The sequence below is a fragment of the Macaca mulatta genome, chromosome 6, assembly GCF_049350105.2.
Source record: "Macaca mulatta isolate MMU2019108-1 chromosome 6, T2T-MMU8v2.0, whole genome shotgun sequence".
Classification (NCBI taxonomy): domain Eukaryota; kingdom Metazoa; phylum Chordata; class Mammalia; order Primates; family Cercopithecidae; genus Macaca; species Macaca mulatta.
Genome location: NC_133411.1, coordinates 89,786,198 through 89,807,068, shown reverse-complemented (window position 1 = coordinate 89,807,068; position 20,871 = coordinate 89,786,198). Strand labels below are relative to the sequence as shown.

At 39.5% G+C, this 20,871-nt stretch overlaps 1 protein-coding gene across 3 annotated transcripts in view; it reads right to left on the bottom strand.

The window, feature by feature from the left end:
- Nucleotides 1-20,527, bottom strand: part of VCAN (versican) — a 110,282-nt gene extending 89,755 nt beyond the window's left edge. For all 3 annotated transcript variants that reach the window (XM_001112269.4, XM_015140359.3, XM_015140358.3), the window contains exons 1-3: nucleotides 20,248-20,527; nucleotides 8,716-8,791; nucleotides 1,911-2,285 (exon numbers count right to left, since the gene is read on the bottom strand). In XM_001112269.4, coding sequence (XP_001112269.3) covers nucleotides 1,911-2,285; nucleotides 8,716-8,785 — 445 coding nt within the window. In that variant the 5' untranslated portion in view covers nucleotides 8,786-8,791; nucleotides 20,248-20,527. The remainder of the gene's footprint in view (nucleotides 1-1,910; nucleotides 2,286-8,715; nucleotides 8,792-20,247) is intronic.
- Nucleotides 20,528-20,871: the final 344 nt, after the last annotated feature.

Genomic DNA, 20,871 nt, shown 5'->3' with positions numbered 1-20,871 from the left:
GTTGTTATTTGGAATAAACTGTGGTTTCCAAGATACATGCCGCTCTTCTTATTCCTAGTAATTTCCTGGGATTGACAACAGTTTATCTTCTGCAGCCTGACTTCTAGCTACAAGACTGTCTCCCACGTGTTCATCCTTCTGTCATCAGATTGTCTCTGTCTTCCAAGTTATATTACTACAGTAATATAACTACAGGGGAAAAGACTACCCATCTCATAGATAAGTACCTCAGATCAGTGCCAACACAAAAAGACCTGCACAGGCACTAAGTAGATGCAATGACAACTAGCATTCATTTTCTCATTTCTGATATTTTATGACTCAAATAGGAGATTTTGCCAAAAAATAATAATAATAATCAAATGGCAATTTGTACCTTCATAGAACCTCTCTAAAATTGCCAGGAAATACATATGGTGCTATCTGGTGAATATAAGAGATAGCTTAAAATGATCTCTAAGGCTTAAGCAAGAATTTGAATAGATTTAGATTAGTTTAATGTTGATCAAAGCTTCAAATAGTCTTCTTGGTAATTAAAAATCTTCCATGTGCACTGAAGATTGGCAGTAAAGGGGCACAAAGAGGCCTCCTCGACCAAGGCAGGGAACTTCAATCTGTATAAGTATCTGCAGTTGCTGGAATAATTTGAAGACCCCATGGAGCTAAGGAGATTAAGTGGAGGATTTTCATTGTTTCAGAGGGGCAAGGGGCAAATCCATTGCTAATTCTTTAATGATGAAAAATTGTAAGAAGTTGTTAAACTCCTTTGGGGATTTTAAAAAGTGATATGTAAACAGAAGAGTGAGAGAGAGAGAAATCACAGTAGTGAAGCTAACAAAAATAAATGATAAAAAGGTTAGAAGAACCCAGGATACTTAGTGGATGCCTAGACAACATAAAAATAGATTTATAGAAGGAAGCAATAGAATTTGAATATAAAAGGGTATTTAGAAAGTTAATGTGTTGCATCTGAAATTCAAAGTATTTCCTTTTGGCTACACAAGAAAGACTTTTAATAAAACCCTTTGTATATATTTCTGAAAGGTAAATATTTTATAGGGAAATGGAGGATTGGAAGAAAATCTGTTCCATCATGTCTGGGTATTAGAATTTTGCTTAATAACTTGCCAAAATATTACGCTTCCAAGAGCTACAGCATTATGTGTGTACCCAATTAAAGCAATTTTTCTTTGCTTTGTCTCCCAACTTAAATTCAAATGACATATAAACCACCCCTGAAAAGAGGGTGAAACTAAAATGTCTCACTGCAATACTTAATGGATAACAACTAGGATATTAATCTTAAAAAATATACTAAATGTCTGTTTGATCAAGTTCAAATATTTATTAAGTCTTGGCCTTTTTAAGACTCTGATATGTACCAGGGTTTTTATTAAATTCCTTATTTCTTCAATGTAAGTTAAGATAGAATTTCTTAAAAGCAAACTCAAATAGTTTAATGATCATATTAAGAGAGAAAAAAGGGGGAAAGGGTTTTCATGTATATATGTATATGTATGTGTGTATATGTATGTACATGTGCATACACACATATGTAATAATTTTTAAAATGTAGATTTGCCTTTAGAGTCTTGAAAAAGAATCACTGATAAGACTCAACACTGAAGTAATGATTATTAAATTATGTGTCATGCCTTGAGGTATTCGTTATTTTCAGTACACAATACTTTCCTTCATGGAATCAATGAAGCGGTTGCCAAAAATGCACCTGCCTTGACCTTTGAATGAATACCAGTTCATTTTTGGTGAAAGACATGGGCTACTGAATTGATGGGTGTTTTTCCACTCATCCAAACCCCAAACAACAGTTACTTCTGAGTGCTATTTCACAATGCTTCTGAACCAGGTGTCATGTTATACTACCTTCTTGCAGATACTAAAAGCCTTACCATCCACAGCCAGTGACACCGTGTCTTGCGTGTCATCAATCCCGTACATGACATCACAGCGGTAGAGGCCCGCATCACTTGCCAGCAGCTTGACCACAGTGAGGGAGGCATCGCCCACGGCCTCGGGATGTGTGGGCACAGACACTCTCCCTTTGTAGTCCTGACCAATCTTGATATTTCCATTTTGGGCCACAAGGACAGTAGTTTCTTTCAAATCTTTTCCATTTTTGTCCACTTCAATCTTAGACCATTTGATGCGGAGAAATTCACTGGTGTTGTAACTGGGTGGCAAAGTAGGCATGGTTGAAAAATGACAAGGTAGGCTGACTTTTCCAGAGAGGGAGCCCCTCAGAGGTGGGCTTTTTCCCACTTTGACTAGAGGAAAGAGAAAATACCAAATTAACAATCTTAAAAAACCCAAACTGAATCTATTCAATATGTGAATGAATAAGCAGCCCTTATAATAGTTTGGTTACATCTTCAACATGTGAAATAATTAGAATGACTTTATATAAAGAGAATAGCATACAATTTCAATGATGTTTTACAACAACAGGGATTAATAATGCTCATTTCTATGTACGTCGCATCATTCATTTTAAAATACTTTTAACTTAGTGTTTAACATGAACAAAATAAGCGATAAAATAAGGCAAGCATAAGAGATCAAGCAATTAAGGGCAAAGAAGGGCAGACTAGAATCCATAGGGCAGGTTTAAAGGACTGGACCAACATTAAGAAGAGCAACTGAAAGATGAAAATTATGTCTACAGGTCAAAAGACAAAAAATGTTTGTTACGATAACTGCCACATTACCATAGAGGAAATGAAAACAAAATTCAAATATGAAGTGGAAATAAAAAGTGCTTCATAGGACTGGAACCAGGGAAAGTCTAACATTTGAAGGATGCTCTTTGGTCCTGTGTTGGAACCAAAGGCTTTCATAATTATAACAAATCCAACTATCATCACTTTGCAGTGAGATATTACCTTCAATTATACAGTGGGGAAAGGTTGGTTTCTGTTCACCTAACCCTCCTAAAATATTTATCTGCAGAATGTCCTTCTGTTTAAACTCTTAAACTGTTAATGATAAAGAATATATTGGCTACAGTTTAACACCATTACATGCAAAATAAACGTTCTTTCACTCTTAGAGTAATCCATCCCTTTCTCTCCCACTCTCCTCTCTATCTTCCAGCCTCTATTAATTAAGCTAGACAATATGTTAGTAATAATGGAAGTTGTTGATAATGCACAAACAATGCTCACTTCATGAAAATATGGTCAACAAGTTAATAGTAGCCTCTAGGTGAAATGAAATAATGATTTTTAACCAACGAAATGATGTATATCTAACTCTCTGCTAGTGGTCAAACATATTGGAAACACACATCTCAACATGGGCATGCATTGGAAATGATATCACTCTCGATGTAAACACTGGATTCTCAATGTAAACACAGTTGGAGAAAAGCATTTTGAAAATTGCAAGAGGATACTATGGAGATATTATACCCTTTAAGAAAAAAAATTCTGTTGCTAAAGATTAAAATTTTAACCTAATAAAAGAATTGGCCTATAAAATATTTCATGTGATGCAAATAAATCCAAAATAATTAATATAGTATCATATTTAATGTACTTACAATATAAATCATTAATTTATTTCAAATGTATAATAACCATTGTCATCATGCATTTATTATTTTATTAATCTACATATAGCTTATCCAAAACAGACTTAAGGCACTTAATGAAATTAAATAAAAACAAAATGAAGTGTGCTATTAGCTGTAGTAAATTATCCTTTGAAATATTGCTAAGACTGTTATCATTTTGGAATATCATTACAAGGGAATAATTCCACTTTTAATGGCCTCCTTGGCTTACAAAGTAAATTTTCTAACTTAGCTCAACCGTAAAGTAAAACTGGTCCAATTCCTTACTAAGGATGCTCCACTGAGAGGAAGGATAAGCTCCCAGATGGCTGCTGAGAGACCTGAGTCAGAACACATGCCTCCTGACACCTAATCAAGGAATCTTTTAGCTCTGGTGTGCTTCCTCTGCCCCTAAATTAAGCAAAAGAAGTGTTCATTTCAGTTCCTTTTCAAAGTCTAGACGCATCCTATTTCTATAAGTATTTAATTACTATCTGAACTGAAATCTTTTAGTAATTTCATGATCTTTTTAATAAATCCATAAGGTTCACAGAGGACTATCTGAAAGTACCTTCTACCTATTTCATATTCCTTTAATTTGGACCTAATTAGGGAGATGATGATAACACAAAGATATGGTTCTGAGAAGAGAAAGGGTGAGAATTTTGTGATCTAAAAATCTCCAAATTTATATTCATCATATGTTCTAGGAAATCTCATCTTCCTTCCTGAAGAATTATTTAGATGACTAACTTTGCCACAAATAAAGTACTATTTTTAAATGGAAAAATAAACAGCTTTATCATCAACTTCAATTCTGGTATGAATTTTGAAACTCTTTATCGTGTCCTCTAAAATTAGTTTAAAATAAATGTCTTCCAATTCTTCAATATTTCTTACCAAATTATATTTATCTTCACAATTTTAAGTATACAGGGGCAGACATAAGATTCAACCCAATCTATCCAATAGGGAGGTTTCTGAAACATAGAGTATTGCTAAACAACTGTGCTGTAAAGAAAAGGTATGTTGGAACAAAATAGTGTTAAAAAGCAATTTCCCAAGGGCTGTTTATTGTTCTAGATGTTTATATACATAAGAAAATTAAAAGCTTTGGTTGGATATAAATAATATACTCATGTGAATACAATCTTAACAAGATTAACAAAAAGCTGTGTGGTCAAATCTTTTGTGTATTAAATCTCCGGTCTTAATGCACTGGGTCACAAAAATGAAATTCACTAAATCTAAATATTTTAAGAAAGAAATTCAGTAGTTCAGAGTACAATGTTTACAGAGTATGCATGTTTAAAAGAAATCTGCTACCTGCAGGAATTTGTCTGAAACGCTGACAATTCAAGTAATAAAAATGAATCCTAACAAAACGTTGGCTGTTACCGATGGTTTGTGGTCCAAATGAGTACAGTAAGGGAGAAATCACTAAATAATGAATAAGCAACTACTCCTCATTCTCTGTCAGTAGATTCCTCAGAGTAAAGATGATGTAAATTCCATCTGCACAGTTTGAGCAAACACACACCCACAGATCTTGGCCAAATAAATGTCAGATTGAGAATATGGGAATTTATCACCCTTTCAAGTGACAAATATCACTATCTAATTCATTCACTTATTCATGACTGTGCATGACTGTTTCCTACTATAAGGGGAACATCAAAATAACTAGGTCAATGGTAGATAATCAAAGATTAGGACAGTTTATAAGATAATATAATGTATTGTTAAAGGAAATAGTTCTTCCTGGGTTAAAATAAAGCCCATAACAATAGACAAGGTGTTCATTTATGTTAGTCGTTGACCTCGTCAGTGACTGGGAATAAACAGAAAAAACCTTAAGATGAAAGTACTTGTCTTGACTCAACAACCAGTTACTACTGTGTTTTCCACTATAAATCCAGAATATCTGTTTTACATGGCTCGTATATTTGCAACTTTCACCTCTCGTATAAAAAAATTCTCCTGAAATTAGTCCCAAACTAATTACATCTAATAACAGTGATCATGGATTTACAAAGAATAGGTACAGACATGCAGAAATTACTCAATGTTGTTGGCTATCAAAATTATTTTTGTAAACACTGTAAAGGAGCTACACCGCAAGTTGTTTTTTGTTGTGTGAGTTCTTTCTTTAAGTGGAAAGTCTAAATTTCCGCCGAGGGATGGTCACCTACTACTTTCCCTGTAAATTCCCTTCCAATATTGCCCATCCAAATGCCACTCCCATTTTCATATCCTTTTCTCCATATTCACTGGTTGCTGTTGTCCTTTCCTCTCTGTGACCTTCACCTTCACCTCCCAAAAACTTTGAGGAAGACAACTCTTAGGCTTCACCATCTGATTAGTGTGTCTTCATGATCCAGTTGGTGGAGCCTAGACTCTAAACACCATCCGGGTGATCCACTGTGGCATTTATTTATTTATTCACTCATTTTGTCAACACACAAAATGACTAAGTGCTGTCAGGGTGTCAGGCACTCTGCTAGAAGATGAAAGGCTTTTTTGCAGCTTACAGTAGTCTACTTGGGAAGAAAAGCAATTACTTATCCCAAGAGCATGGTAGATGTTATTATACCTGTAACAGCACAGGAGACAAGGGGAACATGGAGGAGGAATTTATCTATTTATTTATTTATTTATTTATTTATTTATTTATTTATTTACTAGTTATTGAAATAGGGTCTCAGTTTGACGCCCAGGCTGGAGTGCAGTGGTGCGATCAGGGCTCACTGCAGCCTCGACCTCCTGTGATCAACAATTCTCCTGCCTCAGCCTTCCCAGTAGCTGGAATTACAGGTCCAAGCCATCATGCTTGGCTAATTTTTTTAAATTTTTGTAGAGATGGGGTCTCACTGTGTTGCCCAGACTGCTCTTGAACTCCTGGGCTCAATCTCTCTTCCGACCTTGGCCTCCCACAGTGCTGGGATTATAGGCATGATCCACTGCACCTAGCCAAGGAGGAGCTTTTAAATTGGCTAGAAAGGGGAATCCGGAGGCGAAAAGGGGAAAGAGAGCCATCCCAGGAGTCAATTTGTCCTTGACTCCTCTCATGCCCTCACTACACACCTCATCCAATCCATCAGTGGATCTGACTTCTCCATCTCCACATATCCAATTCACTTCTCTTCATCTCTACTGCTACATGATCTAAACTACCCCCCTCCCCCCATGTCATGCACAGGCTACCACAATAACCTCCTAAATGATATCTCTGCTGCTACTCTTGCTCTCCTACAATCAAATCTGCATAGATTATCAAAAATAGAATTTGTAAAACATTCATCAACTCACATCTTTCTTTGCTGAAACCCTTCAATGCTTCCTACTGCACTTGGAATAAAATCTAGACTTTTTTTTTTTTTTTTTTTTTTTTTTTGACACGGAGTTTAGCTCTTGTTGCCCAGGCTAGAGAGAAATGATGCGATCTCGGCTCACTGCAACCTCTGCCTCCTGGGTTCAAGTGATTCTCCTGCTTCAGCCTCCTGAGTAGAAAATCTAGACTTTTTTAAACTCTACAATGTTCCATATAGATAAGAAGTATAACATGGTGGTAAAGAGCACACACTCCCATGAACTGGTTCATCTCCAAGATTTGCTTCTTACTGGGTATGGGCTTTCGAGCAAGCTGCTTAGTCTCTCCTGGTACCACAGTTTCCTCAGTAGAATACATGGGTGTGGATGTTTCAGTGAGTTAATGTTAAGCACTTAAAACAGTTCCTGGATCATAGGGAGTTCTATTCAAGTGTTGGGTGTTATTATTATTTAGATGAGCTGTTTTCTGCTAATCTCTCTGTTCATGTCTCCTACTTTCCCCTTGATCACTGCTCTTCAACTATAGTGACATTTCTGCTATGCAAACACACTATGTTTCTTCCTAATTTACAGACAGGTCTTGGCTGGCTGGTTCCTTGTCATCATTCTCATCTCACTTTAAGTGTCACTTTCTCAAGGAGGTCTTATCAACTTCCTCCAACTCAGGCCACTCTCTATGATGTCACTCTGTTTTATGTTCATCAATTTGAAAGTACCTGGATTGTTTGTTTACTTGTTTATTGCTGGTCTCCTATAACTAGAGAAATAAGTTTAATGAAAGATACGTCAATTTTGAGTCCTTCATGTGTATATTCCTGGATACCCAGAATAATATCTGGCACAAAGAAGGTATTCAAAAAATATCATCAATGGGTGAACAAATGAATGGGTGAGTGGGAGAAATGGATGGATGGATGAATGGAGGGATGGATGGATGGATGGATGGATGGATGGATGGATGGATGAATGGATAGATGTTGATAAGCGAACAGATGGAAAGATTTTGGACAGATGAATGGATGGCTGGAGGTATGGATGGATGAATACATAGATGATGGATGGATGGATGGGTAAATAAATAGATGGATGATAGATAGAGTGATACTTAAACTTTTGTAAAAGGAATTCATCTAGAGAACCATAAAAGGTGAGTCTGACACATACGTGTGAGGAGGAAATGGAATCTGAGTCTGGAGAGGTACATTAGACAGACAGAAGCAGATGAGTGAAACTCTTGGATAGTATGTTTCTTCAAATTCCTTGATATATCACCTTGAATATATTAAATAATAAACTTGGAATTGTAGAACCCTAGTTGGAAGAATATAAAATTTCAAATTAAAAAACTAGGGCATAAGCATATCCAACTGCTTTTTTAAAAAAGAAAATTAAGGGAAGTAAGGGCAAAAACATGGCTGTCAGCTTTCTCTTTATCTTCTCAATTCTTTTCAAATTCTAGCCCGCTGGGTGTTTAATAGTGTTTCTTTTTTTGCATAGGAAAGTTTTTGATAAATAGTGTTAGAATTTTAATATATGCCCAATACCATATACGAGGTTTTTTGCAAAGCGTAAAAGTAATCAGGGAAGTTACTGAAAGCTCACTTGCATCATTAGCATCCTATTTATTATTTTGTTTTGACTTATTTATTTAAAACTAATGTTTTTAGTCCAATAATATTTTAACTAATAGTTTTCAGCACTTAATAGGTTTTAAAAATCAATATTTTATTCCAGTGATTCCACATTACCATTTCGTCCTCCAGCACTTACATTTTTATTTCAATTAACACCAAAGAAGTTGTTAGCACACTCACCTTTATGTAGCGCATGGGTTGCTATTAAGGTTGAACACATCCATAAGATGCTGTTTATATTTATCAACATCTTGGCCTAGAAATTAAGAAAAACACAAAGTAAATCACCAGCATTCAGGTTTAGAGCAGGTCATAAATCACACGCTTTTTGTGCATTGTATGTAATAAGGGTAGTATTAAGTATTAAGTAATAAGAGTAGAAGAAGTAGCTCCTCTTGGACTATAAAAACAGGAGGAAACTTGTAATAGCAGAAGTTATCTCAACGCTTTATTAATTTGAATCTCATCCAATGCAGCCATTGCCAAAATCATTCCAGAATACAGTTTGGGAACATATAACAATGTGGATGTGTGTGTGACAACCACAAGTGGGTAGGCTGTAGGAAGAACAATAGAGACCACAGCTCAAGTAACTAGTGGCTAGGAGCTGGCACAAAGAGAAATGGGTGATCACAAAGTCTATTTAGAAACAGAAAGCTGATCATTAATGGAGCAAAAGAAGATGGGGAGCAATAGAGAGAGATGTTGAACGAAAGACATCTTCATCAAGTGTAAGGTGAGAAGAAACCAATTGGTGGTTCATGCACATAATACCAAAACAGAGAATAAGGACTTCAGCACAGACTTTTTAAAGCACAGACTCCATGTAGTTTCTAGCTGGCTAAACAAACAAAATAAATGTATTATAAGGAGGTGTTAATTACAAAAGTGACCAGTTCTTGCCATGAATTTTAAAGTGGTACCAACAGTTCTAAAGTCTCAAGAGTAAAGAATGAAAGAAAATACCCTGTACTGAGTCAAGAAACTGCCCTGGCTTTGCCATTTAATTTATTGCATGACTTTGGAAAAGACATTTAACAATCTGGGTCTCAGAGTGTTCCCTTCAAGCTCAAATTTCAAGGCAGCTATAATTATGAGGAGGATAAGTACCAGTGTTGGGGAACCATCTAGAAATCAAAGTGCCAACTTCAGAAGAATGGCAAAAGATTATTTGGTCTCCACAGTTGTGCCCTCCTTGGTAACATTTAGAACTATTCTATAATAGCCATGTGTTTCTCCTTTCTAACACAACTCTGGTTCCATTCTAGTGCCTACCCTCAGCCATATACTTTGGAGGACCTGGGTCAAACTGCAGCCCAAGGGATGATCCTGATATCCTAAGTCAATTACAGAGGTCCCATTCCCTTTTCCGATGATTGGATTTGGAACAGTATATAATATAGTTTTGGCCAGTGAGATGTGAGGGGATCTCTTCCTCCAGGGAAGGGCCCCTGGGAAAGATAGATTCATCCTGAGAAGAGAACAAAGGAAGAGGTGGTCAGTTTTCTTCCCTGGACATTATCATGCTGGAATATTTCTGCTGGAACTGTTGTAGGGATTTTGCATCCATAAGTAAGTGAGATACCTCTGGAAATGAAGCTGAGAAAGAATCAGCAAAGGCAAGGCGTAAGTCCTTAAGGATTAGACCCAGAGTGGACCATGCCTTTGAACTTCATTTTATATGAGATTATAAATGTCATTATTGTTTAAACCCAATAAAATCGTGACTTTTTGTTCCTTACAGCTGAAAGCATCCTAACTGATATATATTTTTTTTAGTTGGGACCCTGAATAACTTCCTTGGAAAATAAATTCTATATTATTTAGCAAACCTAGATTGAAAACAAGCAAATGCTGAATTAGTCATAAATTACAAAACTGATCTTGAACACTGGAACATAAATTGGGCTTGGATTTGTACAGTATTTAATTAATTAAGACCTGTTTTCTTAATATTTTTCTGCATTTGATTTCTTCATATATTTTGAAATGAAAATTAGACCTTTTGAAAACAAAATTTTAAAATTATATAATTCTAGATATTTCCTGAAGAGCTTTTTTTAAGCTAATACATTATACATCCTATATTTTCCATCTATAGACCAACTGATAATTCACAATGAAAAACATATGGTTGATAATCTTAAATTAACCCTGCTAATTAAGTTTGTTATTTATCATATAATCACTAGGATCTAGTAATAGATTTTGTTAAACACTAACTGGGAAATGCCATAATGCTTCTACGTTTCTGGATTTCTGATAAGACAGCAAAGCAAGCAGGAAGTATACACCACATCTCTATGCTATTACAATATTTCAAGGAAAAATAAAGGTATCAATTGCACAGCCAAAGTAAGATTGTATTTTCTCATAAAAAGGTGCTAAAGAAAATGCATTCCATGAGTATTAGCTGAATCCAAATAAGAACTCTTTCTTTAATTATACTTATAAATAATAATGTCCTACTTTCCTTCAGGAAAATTTGTTCTCTATTTTTTATTTTTCTTTTTTTCCAGGAAATCTTTATAAGCCTAATTTTAAAAGTTTGGGATCCACTGTCAAATAGCCCAGAATGCAAGTTCTGCATTTTCTACTTATATTGTGTGACTTTAGGTAAAATACTATATCTTTCTAAACCTCATTTTCCGTAGCTACTTAGTTGTGAAAATTAGTACTTATTGAAGTGATCACAGGAATTGATATAATAATGTATATAAAATAAATCTCAGTGATATACAATATATCAGTATGCAATATTTATTATTAAAATTACTAATTCAGACTTTCTGCAGATGTTCTAACATAGTTTCATATCACTAAGAGTAAAAAGAATAGTATTTGGGGCTCTTACATTTGAAAATTATAACCTAGGTTACCACTATAGTAGCACTACACACTTTATGCTTGGAATAAGTCATCCTATAACTTATTGCTATGTACTTCAAATTGTTATCTGTAAACACGTCTAATCTCCTCTGTAGAACAGTAGGCTTCTGGAAGGCAGAGCTAGTACTTCATTCAACTTAATAACTCCCACAATATTTCTTCAGTGCCAGGTTCAGAGTAGATCCTTGAGGAATGTTTGTAAATCAAATACATGATCAGTGCCTCTATTTCTTATGCAGAAACACCTTTGAAACTCAGTGCTAACAGTTCCTTAACGCCTGAAATACTTTTGAATGCTTTTGAATCAGTCCACTTGAAGATTTACCATGACCCAATAATATGATGTTTGTCAATATCTAGAGAGTCAAATCTCATATAAAAAAACCAAAGGTGTGACCAAGGAAAGGCTCTTCTGCATTTGAGTTTCCTACTCAATTTAAATACTAAAAACAAACTCTTTGTGCCACACTCAATCCTTATAAAAGTGTCTTTTGTTGGGGACAGGAGAATGGTCCTCCATCTATATAGATATAACAAGTATACACATCACTATTCCTAAGATTACCCCTAAGACTAGGTAAGAATACAAGGAAGAGATCAGACATGCTCTAAATACATTTGAATAAGTTGCATAAATATGTTTGAATGAGTTACTCAATTTAAAAATTAGACCGTTTACACTAAATATCAGATCTCTAACTTCTTTCAAAAACTCAGAAGGTCTAGCAACATTAAGTCTATATTTCAGCTGGCTGATCATGAGCATTAACCAAGCAGCAGTCTCTCCCCTTGAGTCTGTGTGCTCACGGCCATTGCTGCCCCCACTTAGTCTCTTACCCATTTCCACTCCATGCCTCGACCCTGCAGTCACCTAAGTTTGCAACCCTTGAATTAAAAGATGATCATTTATTTCCATAGTAAATATATCAGAGGGCTTTATTGATGTTAGCTGCCTCAGAACTACATTTCCATTCCTTCTTCCTTGGAGTCCAAGGCATTCATTCCACTTCTCTAATTTTCTCAAGGCTATGCCCCTATCCTTGGTCATTAAGTTACATCTTGTGTCTTCTGTGTTTGATTTTATTAAATGGAAAGCTTTCAGAAGCCTCTTTCTTTGTTTTTAGCACCACTCCAAATCCCTATTTCCATTCTTCCACTTTTCCATGTCTCTCTTATAAGCACCGTCTACTAGTGATAACAAGTCTGTCTGCATGGAAAGACCTGAGAGATACGAGAGCGAATGCCTATATTTAGCCTTCTACTCCAGTGAAGTCATTGAGAAGGGAAGAAAGTCATTGAACAATCCAGGTACAGGGTACTGAGACTGTTTAATTGCCTGGGAGACATAAAAGACAAGGTCAATAGAACTCCTATCCATGAGAAATGTCTGCAGGGAGGATAAGGGACACACCAGGGATGGGCAGCCTCAGAGAGAAAGCCAAGATTCTATTAAATAGATATTTAGTATTCTCCCTTGATTTGGGGGAAGATCAGCTGACAAGGGGTGACTTAAGGGCACAGACACGGTGGTTTTGTCCACCATTCTGCTAACTAGTTACCCCAGACAACCAACTTTCTAGGATACCTCAGCTACAAAGTAGATGTAATGAGTATCATGTATCATATTGCTCCTCGGTTCTTTCTCACAGAAAGAATCATTGTAATGCAGAGAGAAATCACATGATTTAGGTGTGAAATTTCATGAATTTACTTCATACAAGTAATAGCATCATGTGAATTTATTACTAACCTGAAACTGGATTCCTGATCCTGGACTTGGCTAAGCTTTTTCACATTGTCACCTCTTAGCACTCCTCTGTTCTCTGTCTGGTGAACTCCTTTCTCATTACTCTACCTAAGACATGCTGTACTCTATTCCCTTTCCCATGCTCTATTTTCATCTTAGCACATATCACCATTTTGCATATGTGATTGGGAATTGCCTTTCTCTACCTACCATCATAAAAGTTCCAACAGGGCAGTATTTGATGTTTTGTTCACTCCTGTATCCACAATGCCTAGAACACTCAGTAAATATTTGTTAAAAGAATGAATATACACCCATTTTACATAATTAGATGTATACTATATACACAGTTTTGTCTATCAATTTTTTCACTTAAAATACATTGTATTTTGGAGAATGTTCCAAATCAGCAAATACAATTTTTCCATGTTATTTTGACAGCTGCATAGTTTTCCATTAGGTGGAATACAGCAACTTTTATTTAAACAGTTCCCTATGATGAGCCTTTACACTGTTTCCAGATATTTGCTCTTAGAAGCAATGCTGCAAAGAACATCCTTGTCCATTTGTCTTGGGTGACATTGGTACCAATATCCATCCATGTAATAATGTTGAGAAGTGGAATTGCTGGATCAAAGAGTATCTACATCTTTTTAAAAATTTTGATAAAGAATCAAAAACATGTGATTGCCAAATTATTTTTTAAAGTAGAGGAACCTATTTACATTTATACAATAGTATATGAGAGACCCAGTTTCTCCACAACCTGGCCAACACAAACTTGCATCAAACTTTTTTATTTTCTTTTTGCCAGGCACAGTGGCTCACGCCTATAATCCCAGCACTTTGGGAGGCCAAGGTGGGTGAATCACTTGAGGTCAGGAGTTCAAGATCAACCGCCATGGCCAACATGGTGAAACCCCACTCTACTAAAAACACGAAAATTAGCCAAGCATGGTGGTGGGTGCCTGTAATCCTAGCTACTAGGGAGGCCGACACAGGAGAATCGCTTCAACCTGGAAAGTGGAGGTTGCAGTGAGCTGAGATCGTGCCACTGCACTCCAGCCTGAGTAACAGAGCGAGACTCCATCTCAAAAAAAAGAAAAGAAAAAAATTATTTTTTTGTTACTCCTCTGGTGAAAAAATGGTGTAGCATATCATTGGTGTTTTAATTACTATTTATTTAATTACAGATGAGGCTGAGTGATTTTTAATATAATTTTAAAACTTTATGTCTCTTTCTGCCACTACCTGTACATAATTTTTTGTTCATATTTTGATAGATGTGAACTTTTCAAAGTTATTTATAAAAGTCCATGGACTATCGAGAGTTATTAGCTCTTTGTCTCTCATATGTCATAGATGTTTTCCAAATGTGTTATTTGCTTTTGTGTAATTTTTACTTAGATCTATCAATATTTCCTAGAATGGCACTGGGTTTCATGCTTTGCTTAGAACAGGTTTCTCTATTCCTAACTTATTTTTTTAATCCTATGATTTTCTTTTATCATTTTAAAAAAGTTATTCCCTACATTTCATATTTGATTCATCTTACATTTCTTTTACGATGAGAAATCAGGTAGAGACTGATTCTTATTTTGCGTAGAGACTGATTCTTATTTTGCATGGACCCATCAATGGTCCTGAAACCATTTATTGAATAATTCTTCTTTTCCACTGAATGTCCAACTTCATTTAAGTCAATTTCTGGAATCTGTCTTCTGATTAATGAAACTGAACAATTTTTAAAATAATATGCCCCTCTCTGATTTATTTTATAGATTTAGTAGAAACTACATGGCTTGGGTAATGCGGTTATTATTAAAATTATAGAATTAGATCAGTATGAATCCCACAGACACAATATATTATCATCCCTTTATTGTATAGTTTTTCAAAGTACTTGCTCTTTTGATCTTTATAATTGCATATTCATTCAATAGATTATGACATTAAACATCCAAAAGTAGTCTTTGCTTGGTTTTCTCAGCTAGTGAGTTCAACTCAAACTTTCTGATTCCAAGTCCAGTGCTCATTCCACTATACCTCAAGTAATATCAAATCAATAATTTAATAATAAAAATATTATATCAATATATGTGTTTATTGTAAAATATGTAATCTCATTTTACAGACATAAACACCTCTTAAAATCCTTAGAAGAATGAGGTAGGATGTATATATATGTGGAAAGTATATACATTTGTATCCTTTTATAGATGGTAAATCTACCCAGAGGTGTGTTTCAGAAAACAGAACTGACACATTAAACAAAGATTCTTTGTACTGACCTCTGAAATACAACCACCTCTAACACATTCAATGGTAAGAACTTAGCAGTGTTTAAAAACCCTGTACACACACACACGCACACATACACACATGCACAGAGAGAGAGAGAGACTTTATATATATGTACTTTACCAAGTCTAGGCTACAAGAGGAAACTGGCAAAAATTTGCTAATTGAAATGGAGCTTGGCCAAGACATTCATCTCTAATCCCCCTTTTTCTGATTCCAAATCAGGGAGAGTACATGCTTTGTGTTTTCTGGTAAAATACAGACCTATGTAACAATCAGTATATTTTCTCAGACCAGAGTAAGTAACTCCCAACAATGAGTGTTTGTCAGTCCTAACTGGTTTCTCTAGGTGGGTGGTGAAAAAATACCTTACTACATACAGTCATTAATTCTTTCCCTCAAAAGAACCGTGTGTCTTGAGAAGCTCTGCTCCATCACAGGGCAATATCCCATTTTAAATACAGTGTTTACCGATGTTTGTCCATGAATGACGTCAACAAAAGTGTTTAAATCCCACCAGGAAAAGAGGGCTTAGTTGCCAGACTTTGGGAGACAGAGTTAGTTGATCTTTGTGCTCTCAAAGGTTCTGTTACTCAATTAAGTGACCAATCATTAACTCCAAAGTATTTAAGCCTAATAATGCAACAAAGGAGAGAACAATGGATAGTATCTTTAACATTAATCATCGTCACCTTTGGTTTAGCTGTTTCAGTCCTTTCCAACCAGAATTTACAAGTGTATAGATACAGGTATTCTGGAATATCAAAGGCATCTCCCTCCAGTTTGCAAACACAGGGAAAAAGAAGAAACTTACATCTGTAAACCTATGTAAATCTAGGGGGTTTCCTTTCAAACCTCGTTTTTTTGAAAGCAGGAAATACAATTTAAAACCAACTCTGTTTTTATCTACCAAAAGAAACAAAACTTTGAGTTCTGACATAAATCCTAAATGATTGTCTTGAATCTCATCCCGCTTCCTACCTAATCTTCTCACAAGAAGATTAAGGACTGTGGACTTGGTGCTGGAGGAAATAATTGCTCAAACACATTGGAATCCATTGGAACCCTTTGCAATATTAGTGCGGGCAGACAATATAATTCTAACATATTTCTTTCTTTACTCAGAGCCCAGAGCAAGAAGTCAGACTCTTGGAGACCTTCTCCCTGATGTACTTGCTCTTAACATTTCCAAGTTACAAACTGGGAACCGCTTCTATCTCAGAACACTAATTGTTGCTTCCATTGGTACCTTCCTATTTTTATATCACACTCACAACATCCTGTTTTAGGACTTTATGTATTTTCAGGATGGGTTTGGCAAAATTGTCAAGAAGTACTTAAAACAATTAGGTCACAGCTTTCAGCAGACAAAAAGAAAAAGACGTGGATGTTAGCTACAGAATCTGAGGTGATAGAAGAGATCTTTAAAACCCAGTTCTTCCAATATAGAGCAAAATGGGAGGACTTAAAATGCAGCTCTAAGTAGCACCGTCTCGTCTGCGCCAAGCTTGTCCAGGTCTCCAGCTCAGCCACTCCCTAAATAGGTGCTGAGCTTCCAGTCCCCGCCAGGTCCCCGCTAAGGCTCCTCATTGACGCACAGGAACCTCAGTGACACTCGCAGCCCTTCCATATTTGTCCCCATGAAATTCTATTAGTCTTGTCGAATGGCAATATTTGCCATTCCAGGCGAACTCTTTATGATAGTCTGGAACGAAATTAATCTGTTAATTGACTAAAAATGATCTTTAGACTGACGTGAATGTATTTAAAAAGTCAACAAATGGAACACAGTATAAAGTCGTCTCATTTTTCTGATAAAAAGTTTGCTTGGAGTAAATGTTAACCTCCCCCTTGCCTCAAAACAAAAGTACTATGCCCCTCCTACCACTCCCAAGAAGCAAGCAAAAAAACTTAAAACAACAACAAAAAAAAAAAACAAAAAAAACCCTTCAACAGCCTTTTAATAAGAGTGTTTAGCGCGGTCTGGATGCAACTCGGGTCAGCTCCAGACGCAGCCGGCCCGGAGCCCTCCGGGCCAGGCCACTCGGAGCTCTCGGCTAAGCCGGGCCCCGCCTTCCCCGCCCCGCCCCCATTGGCCTCGGTGGGTGGGGGCCTCGGCTGCGCCGACCGCCTGTGCGGCTGTACTGCAGTCTCCGAGCCCAGGAAGTCACACCCGTCTCGGGCTGGGAGCCGAAGCTCCAACCCACGTGGCGGCTGGCGAACCCAGCCGCTGCGGGTAGCGCCCGTTGCGGGTCCTCCCTTGGCGCGGGCTGAGCGAGTGGGGGCGGCTCCCAGACCCAGCCCCTTTGGGCGGGACTGGCCCACCTCCGCTCGTCTGGTTCTTTCCCACCCTTCCATCCCGACACGCCTCTGCAGTCACATTTGTTGCCGCTGGGAAAGAAAAAAGAGTATCCTAAAACGAGTCTCAAAATTCAGACCCAAACCCCGAAACGAACCCTTCCGGTCCGTTCCTGGCTGTTTGAATGCCGTCTGCCCCATCTCCGTTCCTTTCTTCTTTCCCTCCCCTCCACTGTCCTCTTTCCTTCCACTTCCCTTCCTTCCCTTTCTTTTTTCCTCCCGCCGCCCGCCTTCTCTCAACTTTCGCGTCTGACGCGCGCCCTTAAATTGACGAAGTTTAAGTTTTGGATTAGAAGCCCTTCTTTTGCAATATCCTGGGGCGGGGCCCTAGCCTTGGGTTCAAGTGGTTATGGGTTTTGAGAGCGCGGCATTTGTATTATCTTTCGTAAAGACGCACAGGGTGGCGCGTCGAGACCTCTGAAACCTGGCCCCACCCAGGCCATGTGCGTTAGTCCACTAAGCGGCGAACTCGACTCAGGGCGCCGCGTGCGTTCCAGCCGACTCGCGAGAAGGCGTCTCTGCACTTTGCACATACCAAGACCTTTTTTCAGGGTCGTCCAAACCCCTAGATGTACGCCGCAGATTGTGGAGTGCAAAATGAATGACTTAAGGGGAAACTAGGGCCTTCCATCCTTGAACACAAGGTTGTGAAAGCTGCTCGCTAGGTCTGGGGGGCTCGTTTTTCTCAACCCGTGCGGGACTTGTCCATTAGGGGGCGCCAACACCCGCCGCAAAACTCCCAATTCCTAGACATCTAGGTTCTGCAAGTCCTGTGCGCTGAAGTGGGGGCAGATCCGAAGGAGCGCACCGCCTCCCTCGCTCCTCCCTCCCTGCTGCCTTGGAGGACGGGGAAGGCAGGGATTTCACACTAGCCATTCATTTGTCAGCTGTGGGGGAGGGGACGCAGAAGCTAGAGAGACAGAACAGAGGCTGGGAGAGGGGAAGGGAGGCAGAGAAGATGGAGACAGAGGGAGACACAAAGATGAGAAACGCGACCGAGAGAGACTCTGCCGCGGGTGTGCGCACAGCAGGACAACTCTCCAGGCACCGTGTAGATTTCTCCCCCTTCCCGCAGCATCTTCCAGGGACATGCAGGACTTGCCGAGACGCAGTTGGATTGGAGAGCAAATAGTTTAGGCTATGACACTATTTTTGTACCCCGCTCTCCGTTGCCTAACACCCAGACCGCTCCACGCCCAGTGACACAGACCACGAGCCAGGACAACCCGGATGCCCTCGGTCCGCATGCACCAGGGATGTCGCCCTACAACGCCCACGCCTCTGCAGGACAGTGGGGCGCTCCAGCCAAGGACGTCCCCCGGGGCTCCCGGCACACGCGCGCGCCGCTGCCGCTAGACCTGCCAGTAAAGTTGCTCAACTAGAGCGGAGAACTAGGAGGGGGTGGGGGATATGTAAGGAAACGGAGGACTCCTGTAGTCTGGGCGAGAGCACTGGACCCAGAGGCCCCTGATGCGGGTCCCCGCGCCACCTTTGTCTGCAGTGCGCTCTGGGTGCCGGTTTGCTTGTTGAGATGGGAGCGACAGACCCCATTTCGCTCTTCAGGGTGAGAAAAATTACTGCACATCCCTGCCGGTTCAGAACAGGCTTTTCCCGCCCAGGGGCCTCCCAGACCTCCGCGGAGCTCCAACAACCCCACCCCCCATCCTCTGCTCCTTGCCTGCTGGCCCCTTCGCACCGCGCGCAGGACAAAAGAACCCAGGGGCGCCGGGAGAGAACCGTGACAGTCCCCAAGTCGTCAAAGAGACACGGCGGGGATCCTGCACCTCCCCCGGCCAGACCTCCTCCCAGACTGCCTGCGGTCTGAAGGGGTCAGGTCCGCGCAGGTCCCAGGCTGCTTGGGCGCCGGGTCGCACTGTCAGGAGCTGCCCGGGAGTGGCTTTCCAGGAACACCAGGCACTGACCACACACCAGGGGCTGGGAAACCAGGTGGCCTGCACCAAGGCGGCTTCGGGGACTTGTCTGTGGCAAGTCTTGGTAGTCCCCATTCAAACTTTTGCCTCGAGCGTGTTAAGAACAAAAAAAAAATCAAAGTGCCAAAGGTCCCTCTCTTCTCTCCAGCTCAAGAACCCACCACTTTTCTATGATTTCTCTACAATTTATTCCCTCCCTTCCCCCAATTCCGTTAGTCATTTTACCCCCACTCCACCCTGCGTTTCTTTTGTCTGAATCTTTTTCAACACCAAGGTCCCTCTGTATCCCTCTCCCCAAAAGCCCTTTTGAAAGTTACCTGCATTTTTTAAGTGCCTACATTTTCTTAACTTCGCCTTACAGCTCCTTGCCTTAATTAAAGCCTTCTACCAATTGCAATGTACTTCTTTTTTCTAAGATCGCGGGGTATTTTCTATAAGTTTTTTTGGTTTTGTTTTTTAAGGGGGGAACAAAAGAAACATGATTACCTTCGAAGGCGGCTTATTGCAGTTTGGGGGGAAAATTCACTGCAGCGCTGCGCGACTGGGTTCGGCGTTGCCCAGGCGGGTCACATAGGAAGCGTGGTGGCCCAGGGAAGGGTGCGGAGGGTGCGGGACGGTGCTGGAAGATGCGGGAGGATGCGGGGCTGGCCGAAGATCTTGGTCCCAGCTCCTGTCCACAACACCTAATGTTCTCGGTTGTTGCGTCCGCACGCCTGGAGTTCTTCCCCAGAAAGGCTCGGGGCAGCTCGCCTGCAAGTTCAAATGCGGGTTGTGACACCCATCATCATTATATCACTGTACCGTCAGAGCCGAGGAGGAGACTCAGAGAGAAGAAGGAGGAGGGAGAGGAGGAGGGTTCATTCACAGGCTCCAAAAGCGCTCCACAGCTTCAGCCACTCCTAAGAGCCCAGGCTTGGAAAGCAGGCGGAGGGGCGGAAAGGCAGCTCCCCGCGCCTGCGGTAGGGACCGCCTGCCTCCCTCCCCAGGCACTCCCACCTCTTGGCGTTTCTTCCTGACAAGAAGTACCAATCGGCTTGGGGACAGCAGCACTCCCCATTCAGGCACTCACTCAGTAACATCGCTCTGCTCGCGGAAACCATTGCCCTCCCA